The sequence below is a fragment of the Eubalaena glacialis genome, chromosome 3 (genome assembly GCF_028564815.1).
Source record: "Eubalaena glacialis isolate mEubGla1 chromosome 3, mEubGla1.1.hap2.+ XY, whole genome shotgun sequence".
Taxonomy (NCBI): domain Eukaryota; kingdom Metazoa; phylum Chordata; class Mammalia; order Artiodactyla; family Balaenidae; genus Eubalaena; species Eubalaena glacialis.
The window spans coordinates 63,475,262-63,493,277 of NC_083718.1; the positions used below are offsets into that span (position 1 = coordinate 63,475,262).

The 18,016-nt window shown below is 41.1% G+C and overlaps 1 protein-coding gene across 1 annotated transcript in view; it reads left to right on the plus strand.

Moving 5' to 3' along the window:
• The first annotated feature begins 295 nt into the window (after positions 1 to 295).
• F5 (coagulation factor V) overlaps positions 296 to 18,016 on the plus strand; it is an 83,298-nt gene continuing 65,577 nt past the window's right edge. The window contains exons 1-3 of the mRNA XM_061183123.1: positions 296 to 641; positions 4,901 to 4,992; positions 14,684 to 14,806. Of these exons, the coding sequence (XP_061039106.1) occupies positions 484 to 641; positions 4,901 to 4,992; positions 14,684 to 14,806 (373 nt within the window). The 5' untranslated portion in view covers positions 296 to 483. The remainder of the gene's footprint in view (positions 642 to 4,900; positions 4,993 to 14,683; positions 14,807 to 18,016) is intronic.

The window sequence follows — 18,016 nt, forward strand, 5'->3', positions numbered from 1 at the left end:
CCTCAGATCAGAAGGAGAGCAGGGTGGTGAAGGGATTTGGGTCCCACTGCCCTGGGAATTGCAGAGCGCCTGGTAAGTGTGCACGCCTGGTAAGTGTGCACAGTGAGGGGCTACTGAGCCGTGGGGTTAGCAGATGGAAGCGTGGGAGGGCAGTATTGCCCCGTCTCATGAATCCCTGAGCACTGCCCTGCCTGCTAGAGCCGCTGATCGCTGCCCTTTCTTCACCGGTAGTAAAACAGTCACTAACCTGGTTGCTCTCCCTAATACCTCCTGTCATCTGGAGCGGTGACCTAGTCAACCCCAGCCTGGAGAGGCCCCAGGAGGTGGGGACAGCGCGGGCTGCAGCGGCCGCGACGCCTGGGGGAGCTGAAGAGGAGGGGGACACTGCCACCCGCAGCCTCGCGGCGCTCACTGCAGTCTCGACAGCGGCCAAGCCCGGCCAAGCCGGGCGCAATCGGCTGAGGCAGAGGCAGGAAAGGAACCATGTTCCCAGCTTGCCCTTGCCTCTGGGTCCTCGTGGTCCTGGGCTCCAGCTGGGCAGGCTGGGGGAGCCTAGGGGCTGAAGCAGCGCGGCTAAGGCAGTTCTACGTGGCTGCTCAGACCATCAGCTGGAACTATCGTCCCGAGTCCACATACCTTAGGTAAGGCAGGCATGGCGACCGGTGGGCTTCTCCAGGGAGGACAATCTATTTCTTTTAGAGAGCATTCCCTTTGCAATTCCATTGCTTTTTTTTTTTTTTTAACTTCAGGTAGGTAAATACAATTAATAGAAGAGTATAATGAATAAAATAAGCTTGGTGGATGCTCATTTTGCCTCCAATAATACAAGTTTATCATTCTGAGGATATAGAAAATATTGTTTGATTGGCTAGATGCTGTTTCAAGTTTGCTGTTAACACAGTTTTGTTAGTATGATTGATTGTTGATTTAATATATTGATTGATTCAAAAGCACCAGGTACCTACCTCTTCACTCCTGTTGCAGATTTTTAGTAGTCTAGTATTTTATTAAACTTCTAGTTACATATTATTTATTCCATGTCCACATAACTGCATCTTCTAAAACTAAAGATGTACACTGTGTACTTTATTATAAGTAGGTTATTCGATAACAACTGCCATAATTTTGTTGTTTTCTTATAAATGACTTTCAAAACATCAGTTCATAAAAATGCAACATTGTTGTTCTTTTACCTTTTTTCTGCTTCATGTGACTCTTCATTTTTCTCTCATTCTTAATCACTCCCTGGGATATGGTCTACTCTGGCTATTTTGATAGAGTCACTATTAAAAGGCATATGTGACTTAGAGGGGGGTTAAATAATCAAACTGTATTTGAGTTGCAAACTATTTTTCCTAATTGAAAGGTTAAAAATAAGACTTCACAGAAATTAAACAAATCATAGGTTCTACTCAATATTTCCAGTTAGTTATGTTTTTATTTCTTTTAATGGTTAAACCTCTTAGTGTGACTTAAGATTTTTTTTTAACTTAACATCACAGTTTAAGCGATTGTGAAAGATGTGTTCCTCTTTTACAGTTTCGAAACCAAAGCAATCTGCCAAGAAAATACTGAAATGTTTTAAGCCTTTTAGTGTATATCATTACCCTTTTAAAATCTTTTCTTTGTAATTGGGTTATTTTGGAGGGCATTGCATCTTGGTCTTGTAATAATAAGAAGTCCCTCTTTTTATACAAAAAAAGAGGGACTTCTTATTTAAATATTGTACATTTAAATACATTTAAAATATTGTATTTCAAGGTGATAATCTAGGTCACACCCACACCCTTAGAGAACTGCTGCTAACTGAAACCCCAAAGGAAGTAGCAGTCTTTCCAACATTAATTGTCCTTCTCTTGGGTAGAACACTAACTTGGTTGCTGGCTTTCCTGTGTCACCCTGTGCTTATGCTTTGGAGTTTGTTCTTTCTTCTGTAATTAACAACAAGAATAACAAGCAGAATTTTGGAGGCAGAATCACATAGGGCAAAACCCTGATTCCTATGGTGAGTTCACATAGGAAGCCCTGATTGGTCATCCTATCCTCTCTGTGGCTGAGTTTCCAGAATTCTTAGAAGAGTTGTTCCTCTGGTATCAATTATTGAGTCAAGACTATACAGTGATAATCCAGACCAACTGTCCATATTTTTGAACCTCAAATCATGTCATTTCTTTCTAGTACTTTTATGTGAAAAATCAAACCTTGTATCTGGCTGCTTAAACTGAGAAGTTGTTCTAAATTGTCCTACACCCAGAGCTAATGATACTCGCTATAAAGAAATCAACATAGACAACTCCATCCTTTGCTAAAGTGTATTTTAGCACAAAGCAAAGATCTTCCCTTATTTCATGTAATATTGGCAGGACAGTGCCTTTTAGAGGTGAAATATATCTTTTATTCTTGCTCTGGGGCTGAAGTGAATGTTTTTGAAAATTTCCCTAAGGAAACATGTTCAATCACATGTATATAGTAACAGATATTGAAAAAAATACATATATATTTTTCCTCAAGTGTTCTAGCTTTATATGATTTTTTTTTAAATGTGACCAATTCAATACATATTTAAAAAAAAATTTTTTTTAAGTACATATTTTTTTAAAATTAATTAATTAATTTATTTATTTTTGGCTGTGTTGGGTCTTCGCTTCTGTGTGAGGGCTTTCTCTAGTTGTGGCAAGTGGGGTCCACTCTTCATCGCGGTGAGCGGGCCTCTCACTATCGCGGCCTCTCTTGTTGAGGAGCACAGGCTCCAGACGCGCAGGCTCAGCAGTTGTGGCTCATGGGCCCAGTCGCTCCGCGGCATGTGGGATCTTCCCAGACCAGGGCTCGAACCCACGTCCCCTGCATTGGCAGGCAGATTCTCAACCACTGCGCCACCAGGGAAGCCCTATATGATTTTATTATGAATAAATCATCCTTAAATAGTCCTCATAAATGGAAAATTCATCGTGCATATTGTTTGAATTCATGTCATGTTTAACTTTCAGACAAATTATTTTCCAATAGCAATTCAGTTGTTCAAATTAAAATAAATATACCTCAGTATGCACACATAATATACACAGGGAAACATATTAGGAAACACACCTCTATTAAAATTACTCCACATAAAAGACTAATTTTTCTTTAGTAAAGATTTTATACCGTCACCTATACTCCTGTATTTAAAGATCTAGGGTTAGGGACGGGAGCTATGTTTCAATTGTACATAAAACCAAACACACAAAATTACCATCACAGATAAATAAAAATGGACCTCCACATTAGGGACACAAACTAACATACAGAATCCTAGGGTTCTTGGGCTCTAAAAACTAAGAGGTTGTTTAATTCATTTTCAACTTTCATGTTTTAACTTCATACTCTTCCCCACACCCAAAGCACCAATACCCCTAGCAAATAGTTGTCTAGTTTCTACTTGAATGCTTCCAGTGACTGAAAACCCACCACCTTCAATAGCTAGCCATTCCAAAAATACTTACTCATGCCTCCTTTAATTCTGCCTCCAAATATTAACACAGTTCTTGTATCTTACATTTTAAAATTATGAGAATGACTATAATTACAGATTTTTCTGCTCACCGGGAAAACCTGAAAGCTAAAATCCAATTTTCATTATATTTTTAAAATACTACTAGCTAACATGCATTGAATATTTACAATGTGCCAGCTCTAAACCTTTTGTAGGTATCAACTTATTTAAAACTTGTAACAGTTCTGTGAGGGAGATTTTACTATTAGTCCCAGCTCACAATTACAGAAACAGAGGCACAAATTGATTAAATAAACTTTTCAAGGTTATATAGTTAACAAGGGGTAGACACAGGATTCAAACCCAGACACTCTGAATCTACAACCAGTTCTCTTAGCTTCTGTGCTACATAGACGTCATAGCAAATGTGATTATTATCCCTCTCTGTTACGCCCTAATTATAGTGGGGACACTCTCTGGATTAGGAAGCATTACAAAGCCAATATGGGCAACTGGTTTAGACTTTGGTAAGAAATTTCCCCTGATTATCTTTCCTTCATCTTTGAGTTTAAGACAAGGATAGGAATCATGTGCCCATCTTTAGAGACACTGAAGAAAAAGATGGGAAAGTATCCCAGTACTCTCCCTGCTGCCCTCTCTGAATTCTTAACCATGAAAACAGTCATCCCTTGGTATCTACGGATATGGAACCTGCAGATACAGAGGGATAACTGTACTAGTCTGTGTTATATAAGGGACTTGAACATCTACAGATTTTGGCGTCCAGGGTCGTCCTGGAACCAACCTCCCACAGATGCCAAGGAATGACTGTACAATGGTTTTTGAATCCTGGCTTTGCCATTATCAACTGATTCTCCTTGGGGAAGCTACTTAAACTTTCCGAGACTTAGTTTTTTCATTTGTTTGTTTTCCAAGTGAATCTCAGGGCCTTGACTCCATTAGCTATCTTCAACTTCTCAGCGAGAAATAGAGTCCACCAAATCAATAGTTCTTTACAATGTTCTCCAGTCACTTAAGACTGTATTTGATTGATGAGTTGAAAAACAGCTCACATATTTATTCATAAGGGATTTGGTCATGTCTTTAATCGTTTAAAATCTAAGCCTAAAGTTTGGGTTCACACTATCATCTTGGGTTCTATTTTAGAAAATTGATTCTGAGTAACAGGATTGGTTAGGGCAGACTAAATTTATGAAAGAATGGTTATCACAACAGAATATTCTTGAAGACACCAATAATTATTTTATTAACTTCTCTTATTGTTCATATTTATAAGACCTTGGGTTTCTGAACTGCAGTTAAAAATACTGTTATTTCTAGTAAAAGTCTGAGGACATGAGAGATATATTTTGTTGTAATGTGAGAAGTAGATGTCATGTAAGCCTTTCAAATTTATTTTATTTCCAGTTCGAATACTTTTGCAACCTCCTTTAAGAAAACTGTCTACAGAGAGTATGAAGCATATTTTCAGAAAGAAAAACCACGATCCAGAACTTCAGGTAAGCCTGAAATATATTTTTCAATTTTAAAGATAAAGCTCTATGGATAATTTGATATTCGTATATCTCTAAAATATTCATTTAGTGATATTTTATAGAAATGTGTGTTTTTGTTATTTTGGCTAGATAATTGGTAGAGCTCTTATTCATAGTATTGAGAATTGAGAAAAGCAAAGATTAAGCCAAACTAGGGCCCCTTCTGAGCATGGGGCCCTGTGCAATTTCATGGGTCTCATGCCCATGAAGCCAGCTGTTTTTAACTGTGATTAAAAAAAAAGCTAAACAAAACTTCTAAGTGTTTGAATTTTTATTCATTCATCTAACAAACTATTATTGAGCACCTGCTGTGGGTGCTCAGTTGAACTAGGCACTATGGATGCCACAGTGGACATTGAACTAGGCACTATGGATGCCACAGTGGACATTGAACTAGGCACTATGGATGTCACAGTGGACATTGAACTAGGCACTATGGATGCCACAGTGGACATTGAACTAGGCACTATGGATGTCACAGTGGACATTGAACTAGGCACTATGGATGTCACAGTGGACATTGAACTAGGCACTATGGATGCCACAGTGGGCATTGAACTAGGCACTATGGATGCCACAGTGGACATTGAACTAGGCACTATGGATGTCACAGTGGACATTGAACTAGGCACTATGGATGTCACAGTGGGCATTGAACTAGGCACTATGGATGCCACAGTGGGCATTGAACTAGGCACTATGGATGCCACAGTGGGCATTGAACTAGGCACTATGGATGCCACAGTGGACATTGAACTAGGCACTATGGATGCCACAGTGGGCATTGAACTAGGCACTATGGATGCCACAGTGGACATTGAACTAGGCACTATGGATGTCACAGTGGGCATTGAACTAGGCACTATGGATGCCACAGTGGGCATTGAACTAGGCACTATGGATGCCACAGTGGGCATTGAACTAGGCACTATGGATGCCACAGTGGGCATTGAACTAGGCACTATGGATGTCACAGTGGACATTGAACTAGGCACTATGGATGTCACAGTGGGCATTGAACTAGGCACTATGGATGCCACAGTGGACATTGAACTAGGCACTATGGATGCCACAGTGGACATTGAACTAGGCACTATGGATGCCACAGTGGACATTGAACTAGGCACTATGGATGCCACAGTGGACATTGAACTAGGCACTATGGATGCCACAGTGGGCATTGAACTAGGCACTATGGATGCCACAGTGGGCATTGAACTAGGCACTATGGATGCCACAGTGGGCATTGAACTAGGCGCTATGGATGCCACAGTGGGCATTGAACTAGGCGCTATGGATGCCACAGTGGGCATTGAACTAGGCGCTATGGATGCCACAGTGGGCATTGAACTAGGCGCTATGGATGCCACAGTGGGCATTGAACTAGGCGCTATGGATGCCACAGTGGGCATTGAACTAGGCGCTATGGATGCCACAGTGGACATTGAACTAGGCGCTATGGATGCCACAGTGGACATTGAACTAGGCACTATGGATGCCACAGTGGACATTGAACTAGGCACTATGGATGCCACAGTGGACATTGAACTAGGCACTATGGATGCCACAGTGGACATTGAACTAGGCACTATGGATGCCACAGTGGACATTGAACTAGGCACTATGGATGTCACAGTGGACATTGAACTAGGCACTATGGATGCCACAGTGGGCATTGAACTAGGCACTATGGATGCCACAGTGGACATTGAACTAGGCACTATGGATGCCACAGTGGACATTGAACTAGGCACTATGGATGCCACAGTGGACATTGAACTAGGCACTATGAATGAACTAGGCACTATGGATGCCACACTGGACAAGACAGACACATCTCCTACCTTCCTGGAGCTTATGGTCTAGTTTAATGAGCACAGACGAGCCTTAACAAATGATCATTTGCTGGGTCCCTAGACTCGTTTAAAGGAACTGTATATGCATGATTCTTTTGCATCTATCTTTCCCATCTCTTCTGTTTTATTTAGTGTGATGTATATAACAGCTATAATTTTTAGAGAAAAATCTCCTTTTTTTTTCCTAATTAAGGAAAGTAGGCTGAATGGGTTTCTGGGATTGTAAATATGGTAACATAGTTCACAGAACTGATAAAGGTCATTAAGAGAGAACTTCCTCCAGTTAAGTCCCCTTAGTCAGTAATTCACTCATCCTTCCCCCCAACCAGGTGAAGACCTGTCATCTTCCCCAGACTCGTCCTTCTGTCTCTTTTATTCATTCCATCTTGTTCTGCCTCCTCCTCGGATCTCCCTTTATCTTCAATCTTTCCTTAACTGGAGCCTTCCCTTCCGTCAAAAATCCTCAACAATAAAACAGAACACAACTTATGTTCAAATTCACATCCCGTCTCGAAAAAAAATCTCTCCTTGACTCTGTCTGCCTTTTCTCCCCTTTCCTTCACTACCAATTTCCTGTGTGATTGGTGCATTTCATTCTCTATCATATCAAATTACTCTCCCAAAAGGGGCCCCATGACCTCTTAGATGCCAGACCAATGGTTTCTTTCCAGTTATTTTCCCACTTGACATTACTAGGACATGTAATGCTCCCCCTTCTTGAAACTCTCTGTTTACCTGGTTTCCCTGGTGCCACTTCCCCTGCTAACGGAGATGGAATGGAACTGAATGGAAGGTGAGGAAATGTAAGTAGGAGGAACTTACATAGATAACTCTTTCCTGAAACTTGGCTCCAGATGGGAGGAGAAATAGGGTAGTTCTGGGAGGGAATGAGGGGTTTAAGGATATTTTAAGAGTTTTATTTAAAAAAGAATGACAGTGACTTAAAATATCTAAGTGCTCAAGGGAAGAATCCAATAGAAAAGGAGAGGATAAAAACATCTGAGGGAGAATAATTGATGGAGCCAGACTCAGGAGAAACAGGAAGTGATGTGATTCAAAGCTGGGTCAGATCAGCCTGAGGTGGAAGAGATACTAACCTTCATGGGGGGCTGGGTGGGGAGCCTGGCAAGGGACCAGGTGAGTAACCTTTTATTAATAAGGTTACTAATAAAATTAAGTTTGTCATTTTGGTCAGGAAATTAAAGGATCTCCTGTCCTCTATAGACTCTAGTCTATTCATTTTTATAGATCCAGCTTCAAGCTTAGTATGTACAGTAGATATTTAAGAACTATTTAATTAAATTAAGTTGTAAGTGGGTAAAGGGAAAACGAGCTGGGAAACATATTCATTAGGCCTGGGAAAAGAGGAATTGGGCAGAGATTCAGAGCTCTCCTTTTTGGGACTTTTGCCAAGTTCACTGAATTTGAATGTGCTGTGTCAGCCATTGTGCTGAGTGCAGTAAGGGATAGAAGGACCAGTGCCAGGCTGAAGACTGCCTTTTAGGTCAGGTGTCCCCACCCCCCGGGCCACAGACTGGTACCAGTCTGTGGCCTGTTAGGAACCGGGCCGCGCAGCAAGAGGTGAGCAGGGAGCCAGAGAAGCTTCATCTGTATTTACAGCCGCTCCCTATTGCTCACATTACCGCCTGAGCTCCGCCTCCTGTCAGATCATTAGATTCTCATAGGAGCGTGAACCCTACTGTGAACTGCGCAGCAAGGGATCTAGGTAGTGTGCCCCTTTTGAGAATCTAATGCCTGATGATCTGAGGTGGAGCTGAGGCGGTGATGCTAGCTCTGGGGAGCGGCTGCAAATACAGATTATCATTAGCAGAGAGGTTTGACTGCACAGAGACCATAATAAATCAATTGCTTGCAGACTCATATCAAAACCCTATCAGTGAGTGGCAAGTGACAATTAAGCTGCATCTTATGGAGTAGACCGGACGTAAGCAACACACTTCAGGTGTCACTGTCTCCCAACACCCCCAGATGGGACCATCTAGTTGCAGGAAAACAAGTGCAGGGCTCCCACTGATTCTGCATTATGGCGAGTTGTATAATTATTTCATTATATATTAGAGTGTAATAATAATAGAAATAAAGTGCACAATAAATGTAATGCACTTGAATCATCCCAAAACCATACCCCGCCCTGGTCCGTGGAAAAACTGTCTTCCACAAAACCTGTCCCTGGTGCCAAAAAGGTTGGGGACTGCTGTTTTAGGTGATACAGAGGCATCAATCATTTTTTTAAATTAATTTTTATTGGAGTATGGTTGCTTTACAATGTTGTGTTAGCCTCCACTGCACAACAAAATGAATCAGCCATACACATGCAGATACCCCCTCCCTTTTGGACTTCCCTCCCATTTAGGGTACCACAGTGCATTAGGTAGCGTGCCCTGTGCTCATTTTTGAAGAGGAGAAGACTGTGACCAAAATCCTTTGAGATGATTAATTTTGTAGTGATTTCCTGATTCAACCTCATAAGTTAGAAGTAGACCTTGATAGTTGATTTATGTTTAAGCCTGGTACACTTAAAATATTACCTTTCTGTCAACCCCTGTGTATCTCATAACATATTTGTTTTATGTGAACTCTGAGGCATTTTAACATTCATTTTCATGCAACCTCTTCCTGAACTCCCAAAGTTGCTTAATTATGAACCCCTGGAGCGCAGGGGTGGTGTCTTATTCATCTCTGTATCCCTATAATAATTGATACTAGGAGGCAAACCTGATGTAAAGGAAAAGTCTCAGGTTTTTAATAAGATCTGGTGTGAACACTGCCACTGACTATGTGGCATTCCTCATTCCATTTCCTAGTTCTGTGTTCTTTGTACCTTTCGCTTATTTCCTGCTCCACCCATCTGGTGGGTATGATTCTAGCCATGTGCCCCATTTCTGCAGCATGAGCCCAGAAGTTATGGTAATTACAGGTGGGGCTAAGGCTACAGGACTGGAGGTCTGATGAGACACCTGTCCAGTGAGGTTTGTGGACATGTGGATAGGTGGAGGGGCCAGGCTCATTTTCAGAACTCCTGTCTTGGGCTCTAAAATGGCTAGTTTTGAGTCTCGGTGAAATGTTTGTCCCCAAAGGGGTTTTATATTAGCAGCAACAATGGGCTGCCCTGTATTCTGCAACACATTATTCACCTGAGAGCAGGGGATTGCATTAGCTGACCTCCTGCAGTCCTTTCCAACTCCAAAACTGCAAGAAATTGGGTACATGCTGTGCTAACTTCCTGGGATCTCAGGATAGGCCACTCCTTCCCCCAATTTGGCTTTGGGCACTGAGGAGAGGGTGGAAAAGGTCTTAGGCCATCTGGCTAATGGAGGAACTAAACAGCAGCTCAAACAACATTCAGCCATGTGTTTGCCTACATGCATGAAGGTATTTGGTTTGTATTTATAAAAACATCTCTTTGTTTTGCTTTAATTCTGAAGAAGCAGATAGGGAGGCTAAATAAATATTCCAAAGAACTCATTGCAGTAAGAGGTTAAATAACTTAGAAGACTTATTCTGGGCATCTGGCATTTGCAGCCATGTGATGCCAACAAACAAAACAACCGAGCAAGGCAACCACGGCAACAAAGTGTGGTGGACAATGTGACAGCAGTCAACACCTGATTGGGCTCAGGGGCATTCTGGGCGGTGGGAGTAGCCAGTGGGGACTTCTGCTGGGAGCTAGGACTGAGGGTAGCAGCCAGAAGAGAGGGGTCAGCCAGTGGAGTCAGATGTGGCCAGGAGTAAAAAATGGTGTGGACGTTGGGACCGTTCCAGGAAAGTGGGGGATCTGACCCGCCCTGCAGAAGGTGCTAAAGAAAGCTTTGGTTCAAGAGTCCAGAGAACTGAGTTCTACACCCAGCAATGCCACCCAGTCACTCTCTGCACCCACTTCCCAGGCTTTGTAACCATCTCTATAATGAGGATTAAACTCTGTGGCCTCCATGGTCCTGTGCAGAACTAACATAAAAACACACAAACAAAAAGCTTCAGGCACAAGGTCAATATAAACTCTAGGACTGGAGTTCAGTGAAAGGAATAAGTGGGTGGAAAGATAGGAGTTGGGGAAAAATAGGACCTCTATCTCAGAGATCACATTTTATCAATGCTAATAGGAAATTAGTTTTCTATTGTTGCTGCAACACATTACCACAAACTTAGGGGCATAAAACAACACAAATTTATTATCTTAGAGCTCTTGAGGCCAGAAGTCCAAAATGAGTTTCACTGGGTTAAAATCAAGGTGTTCGCAGAGCTCTATTCCTTCTGGAGGCTCTAGGGGAGAATCGTTTCCTTGCCTTTTCCAGTTACTAGAAGCCACCTGCACTCATGGGCTCATGGCCCCTTCCTCCATCTTCAAAGCCAGCAAGTAGCATCTTCCAATTGCTAACTCAGATACTCCTGCATCCCTTTTATGAGAGATTTTATGATTACATTGGGCCCACCTGGATAATCCAGGAAACTCTCCCCATCTCAACATCTTTAACTTAATCACACCCACAGAGTCCATTTTGCCATATAAGGTAGCATATACATGGGTCCCAGGGATTAGGACAGGGACATCTCTGGGAGGCCATTATCCTGCCTACCATACCCACCAAACAAAACCCTCCCACAGCATCCTCCATTTCAGAGAATGGCACCCTCATCCACCCAGCCCTCCAAGGCAGAACCTCACCAGCCATCCATGGCAACTTGATCTCTCTCATCCTCCACTCCATGTTCAACCCATCAAGTCCTGACAATTGGATTTCCTAAATAGCTCTCTAATACGTTGTCTCCTTATTATCTCCATTGCCCTAACCTTAAACTAAGTCAAGTCACCAACATCTCTCTCCTGGAGCCTTCTATCTATTCTCTCAACATTCACTCTGGTTTCTCCCCAGATCACACTCCACAAATGCAGCCAGAGGTTTAAAAACCAGTATGTGGTTCATGTCACATCCCTGCTTCCAGATACTCTTAGGTTAAAAAGCAAAAGTCTAAGAGGCCCTATGTGACTGGACCTCTGATCATGCCTTTGGCTTCACTTTCTGCCTATCTCTCTTACCTACTAAGCTCTACCTTCCCATGGCTGTCAGTTCTCTGAATAGGCCAAGCTTTCTGGCACCTCAGGACCTTTGCACATGCTAATCCCACTCCCTGGAATGCCCTTGTCTATCCCTTTGCCTCTCTGCCTTTGGACTTCAGTTAATGCATCACTTCCTCAGGGAAGCATTTCCCAACCCTGATTCCCTCCCTGCCTCTAAGATTAGACTAGATGCCTCTGTCAAATGCTCTTAAGAGAATCCTGTACTTTTCTTTCATAATATGAACCACAGTTTGTAATTCAATATTTGTGTGATCCTTTGTTAAAATCTGTCTTTCCTTCTATTTTCTAAGCTCTATGAAGGCAGGGGGTACATCTATTTTACTCACCATTGCAATTCTAACACCTAGGATATGTGAGCACTCAATATTTGTTGAATGAATGAATAACTACAAGGTGGGGGGCTGCAATACAAAGAGGTGGTTAAAAGCTCAGTATCTAGAATCACACAGATTTAAGTTTAAATCATGGCTCTGCCTCTAATTAGCTGTATAATATTGGGCAAGATATTTAAATTCTCTGAGGCTCAGTTTCCTCATATATAAAATAAAGATCTTAATATCTACCTTAAAGATGTATTGGGAGGTTTAATGAAGGACTTAGATTGCTCAAATATATCAAGAGGGACATTTATAATTATCGCCACTGCAAACAAATGCCCGTTGAACTCCATGACTACTGTAACTTCCCTCTCCTGCTCCTGTGATTCCTAATGGGCAGAAGCCAACCCCATGAGAGCTTATGGATGGCTTGGAAGTGAGAACAGTCATTTGTCTGAAAGAGGGCTTTGGTGACAGGTTCTCAAGCTTTAGAGGACATCAGAATCACTCAGGAGCACACATCTAAAATGCAGGTTCCCAAACCCCACCTCCAGAGACTCAGGTTCATTGAGGCTGAGATAGTATTTACTTGGGAGTCTGCCTTTTAGTTAGACCCTCACTGATTCTGATGCAGAGCATCCAAGGACTACACTTTGGGAAACTCTAATATATGATTCTTCAAAAATCTGACTCAAATATCAACTGTTCCCTTAACTCCACAGACAGAATTTGTCCTTTATCCTCTCTGCTCCTGTAGCACTTGGCCCGTATCTCAGCAGTAGCTCCTACCGAATGTCTATCTCTAAACGAGCTTGTGATCTCCTTAAGGACAGGGATGGTGCCTTATTTATCCATGTGGCCCCAGAGCCTAGCACAGTGCCTGGGATGTAGTAAGTGAAACCTCACTCTTGATTTCTGCACCCTAACCTGTTCTCCCCGCTGTGTCCCCATCAAAGTAACTGATAACATTATTTATCCAGTTGCTCAGATCAAAAACCTTGGTGTCATCCTTGACTTCTCTCTCTCAAGTGCCACATCCAACTCCTCAGCAAATTTGCTGGCTCTACTGTTGAAATGTCCAGAATCCAACCTCTTCTCCCCACTTCACTGCTACACATGCTGGCCCAATACACTGTTGTCTCTCGTTTACACCACCTGGTCTGCTTCCACTCTTGTCACTACACAGAATATTTTCTACACAGCAGCTAGGATGAACTTTTTAAAAATATTTATTTATTTATTTATTTATTTATACAGCAGGTTCTTATTAGTTATCTATTTTATACATATTAGTGTATATATGTCAATCTCCCAATTCATCACACACACACACACACCCGCTTTCCCCCCTTGGTGTCCATATGTTTGTTCTCTACATCTTTGTCTCTATTTCTGCCCTGCAAACTGGTTCATCGGTACCGTTTTTCTAGATTCCACATATATGCATTAATATATGATATTTGTTTTTCTCTTTCTGACTTACTCTGTATGACAGTCTCTAGGTCCATCCATGTCTCTACAAATGACCCAATTTCGTTCCTTTATATGGCTGAGTAATATTCCATTGTATATATGTACCACATCTTCTTTATCCATTCATCCGTCGATGGACATTTAGGTTGTTTCCATGTCCTGGCTATTGTAAATAGTGCTGCAATGAACATTGGGGTGCATGTTTCTTTTTGAATTATGTTTTTCCCTGGGCATATGCCCAGTAGGTTGAATTTTTAAAACATATCAGACCATGTCTCTCTGTTGCACAAAGCTCCAGTGATTTCCCATTTCACTTAGAAGAAAATCCAGAGTCCTTACCATGGCCCATAGAGGGTGATCTGCCCCCTCCACCCCCAACTTTTCTCACTCTGGCCACACTGTTTGTCTGACTGTTCTTTGGATACATCAAGCTCCTGCCTCAGGGACTTTGAATTTGCCTCAGGACCAGAGAACAGTCTGATTTGCTCCCTGACTTCATTTAGGTCTCTGAGGTCTCCCCTTCAGAGAGATCTAAAGTAGCCAGTCACCCTTCCTACATTACCCTGTATAAGTGAAAATGAACATCTTTCCTGACCCAAGATGGTGGTCTCCCCAGGAATGACAGTGGATCAGAATGGGGGTGGTCAGAATGGTCAGAACTATTTCTTCTACTCTCTTAACTAGCTTTGGGCCCAAGCCAAGTGTTTCTACCTTCCCATCCTTATCTTCCTGCATGTAATATAGAGTTAATGAGCTGGCAAAGCCTTCTAGATTGAAGATAAGCAGGTCAACCTCAGGACTGAGAGGAATGACGGCAATCACCCGTGGGGTTTTCTGCATGTTTTTCTTGCTTAGCAGCTCTGTCTTGGTAATCCTGAACACAAACATATTTTAAATCCTTGTTTTCATAGGACTTCTTGGGCCTACTTTATATGCTGAAGTTGGCGACATCATGAAAGTTCACTTTAAGAATAAGGCAGACAAGCCCTTAAGCATCCATCCTCAAGGAATTAAGTACAGTAAATTCTCAGAAGGTAAGAGGAATTTAACATCCCTCTGACAAGGGAAAATGTACAACTCTTTACCACCTGTGTCAAACATTTTAAACCATATTGTTGACCAAGTTAGAGAAATCTCCTTTCCTGCAACTGGTAATTATAAAACTTGTTGCCTTTGTAGATGTCAAAGAGGAAAATGAAAAAGTTCTGGGGTCATCTGGACCTCAGTTTTTTTGTAGGTTCTTGTTTTTTAATAGTTGGATGGGCAAGTTACCTAATCTTTATGAACTCCAATATGTTCCTCTGCAAAATGAGAATAATAATACATATATTGCAAGATTGGTTAAGGCAGGGGTCTGCATACTTTTCTGTGAAGAGCCAGTAAATATTTTGGGCTTTGTGAGCTATGGAATCTCTGTTGCAACTACTCAACTCTACTCTTTAGTACAAAAGCAGCCATAGACGATATGTAAATGGATGCACATGGCTGTGTCCCAATAAAACTTTATTTACAAAAACAGGCAGCTGACTGGATTTGGCTCATGAGACATAGTTCGAAATAGCAACATAGGACTAGCCTGGCACATAGATGGCACTTAGTAAGTGATATTTGGTGGTGATGGTGGTAGTAGAAGTAGTATTAAAATTTTGGACATAGTGAAGTACTTAAGAACATAAGCTTTGAAGGCAGGCTTAAATTCAAATTCCAGCTTTACAGTTTCTGGTTCTATGACCTTAGCATCTCTGAGCCTCAGTTTTCTCGTCTATAAAATGAGAACGATTATACCCATTCCATAAGATTACTTTGAGGATCAAATGAGATCACTTAGGTAACAAACTAAACATGGTTCCTGGAACCTGGTAAGCCCTCAATAAATAATGACAATGATGATGATGATAACAATGATGGTGAAGATCATGAAGATGGTGGTGATAAAAGTGACTGCATCAGCCACAGGATGGTAAGTACCCATGTTGATATTGTTCTGATTATTTCCATTATGTTGATATTCAGACCACAATAAGCAGAGCAGAGTTCTGTTAGGAACTGATATAAGAAAATTATCCATATTGTAATAGATATTGGTATAATAACATTTAAAAATAAATTTTAACCCTTCATGATTCACAAATCTTCTTTTTCCCATGTGTTCCAGCCATTATACCTTTGAAGAGAAGAACTGAGTAGGAGAGTGGTTTACAGTGTAGGTTCTGGAACTAGACGCCTGGTGCAAATCCTGGCTGAGACACTTATTAGCTGTGTGACTTTTGAAAAGTTATTTAACCTCTCTGTGCCTCATGTTTCTCATCTATAAAATGGGGATAGTAATTATACTTACCTCATATAGGTTTGTTGTCATGAAATATTAGAACAATGCGTGGCATATAATAAGCACTTGATAAATATTAGCTATGATGGTAAAGGTAATTCTTCAATCAAAATGTGTTCAAATTATAATGTTATATGTCAATTATATCTCAATTAAAAATTTTAAAATATGCTCAAATAATTTAATATTTATTTGACAATATAGGGATTAGAAAGTGACTTTTATATTTATTGTTTCCTATGTAAATTGTTATCAAACTCATTCTGACAACATATAAATGACTGATAATAAGTCAATGAACTAACCTCCCCAGGACTATTAGTATTATCACTCAATATTTGGCTTGAGGAAAAACAATGAAGCATTAACTGTAATTTCAGGCATCTTAAAAAGGCACTTTGGCAAGACTCTGGGTGAGGTAGCATGCAACGGCATAGTGACATAGTGAAGAATCACCTACTTATAAGGATTCCAGGTGACTGCATCAGGAATTCAGCAACACAGTGCACGAGGGGAGAACCCTCAGAATGTCCCATGCAGGTTCTCTTTCAGATGTGGGAGGAGGTAAGCGTTGTGGACTTTGTATTCCAGCGAAGCTGTTTGCACAGGGAATGAACCTTGCAACAGTATCCCCCTTCCTTTACTGTTTATTTGTCCCTACACTCCCCTACAGCCAGAATCACTTATGAGCAATTATTTAAAATGCTCCCACCACTTCCACTGGTCACTTGGTTATTGCCCCTGGTTTCATGAGTCTGAGAAAGGTAAGCACAGATTGATGGGGAAAGTCAAATGTTATCTTAGAAATGAGATGCAAATCTAGTAAACAGCTAAAAAGTGTCCTTTGCGGTGAAAAATAAAAATAAAAAATAAGACAAGCCTTCTATTCATTTTATCATGCCCTCTCTGAGAATAAAACATCTCCTCTTCCTCCTTCATGTCTGACACTCACCGTCACCCATAGCCTCCTTCTATGGTTTGAACTATTTTTTCAGGAGTGGAAATAAATTAACTACATGCTGAGTCAGCTACAAGAGAATCCAGATTCCTTTATCTCAGAGGTAGATATTTGAGAGACGAATGGTGGGAGGTTGAAACAATATAAGTGGCTTGAAAGAGGACTCAATTCTTGCCTGTGTGTCTGCTTGATCTAATCAGTGAATGATCCAACCTAGACAGCAATCGCCCTTATCTGGGAATTAATCCTTGAGCCCCACTAAAGATTTGGAGACCTACTGTCATCAGCTAGAAGAAAAAGGTAGCCATGGAAAGAATGCTGGCTTTAGAGCCAGAATGACCTGGGTTTGAACCCTAAGTTTACCTAGAAAATTTCCTTTACCTCTAACTCTCAGTTTTATGTCTATAAAATGGGGATAGCAATTCCTCCCATCTAAAGTTATTGCAAGGGTTAGTCATAATATATGTTAAGGTTTTTGGCACACAGTTGCACACAATAAGGATAGCGTTATTGCTGTGGTTCTTTCATGGCTGTTTATACTGCAGGCATTAAATTTTGTTTCCAGAAGCTTAGGTTGAATGAAGACCTTGGCTTTATATACTGCTCGTCATTTTATTTCCACTCAAATGAAATAAAACTCCACGATGGAATTTAGATGACAAAATGAACTAAAATTGCATAGAAAACTTCAGTTGTCCAGGAGGACATAACGAATGAGTTGTGTTGGATAAGAATGTTTTCCAGATAGTTTGAGGTTTCCTTCTTTAAGTGTAAGATACTTGCTTTTAATCACTTTGGATGCAAATCTTTCTAAATGTTATACTTTCCCAGACTTTTTTAAACCAGAAGAGTAAGGAGGAAAATTCGAATCCCTTTCTAAACCATTACTTCCACTCTACTTTGAGATTTTACAAAGATCCACAAATGTTAGAATTGTGTGCAGTCTAAGAGTAAACA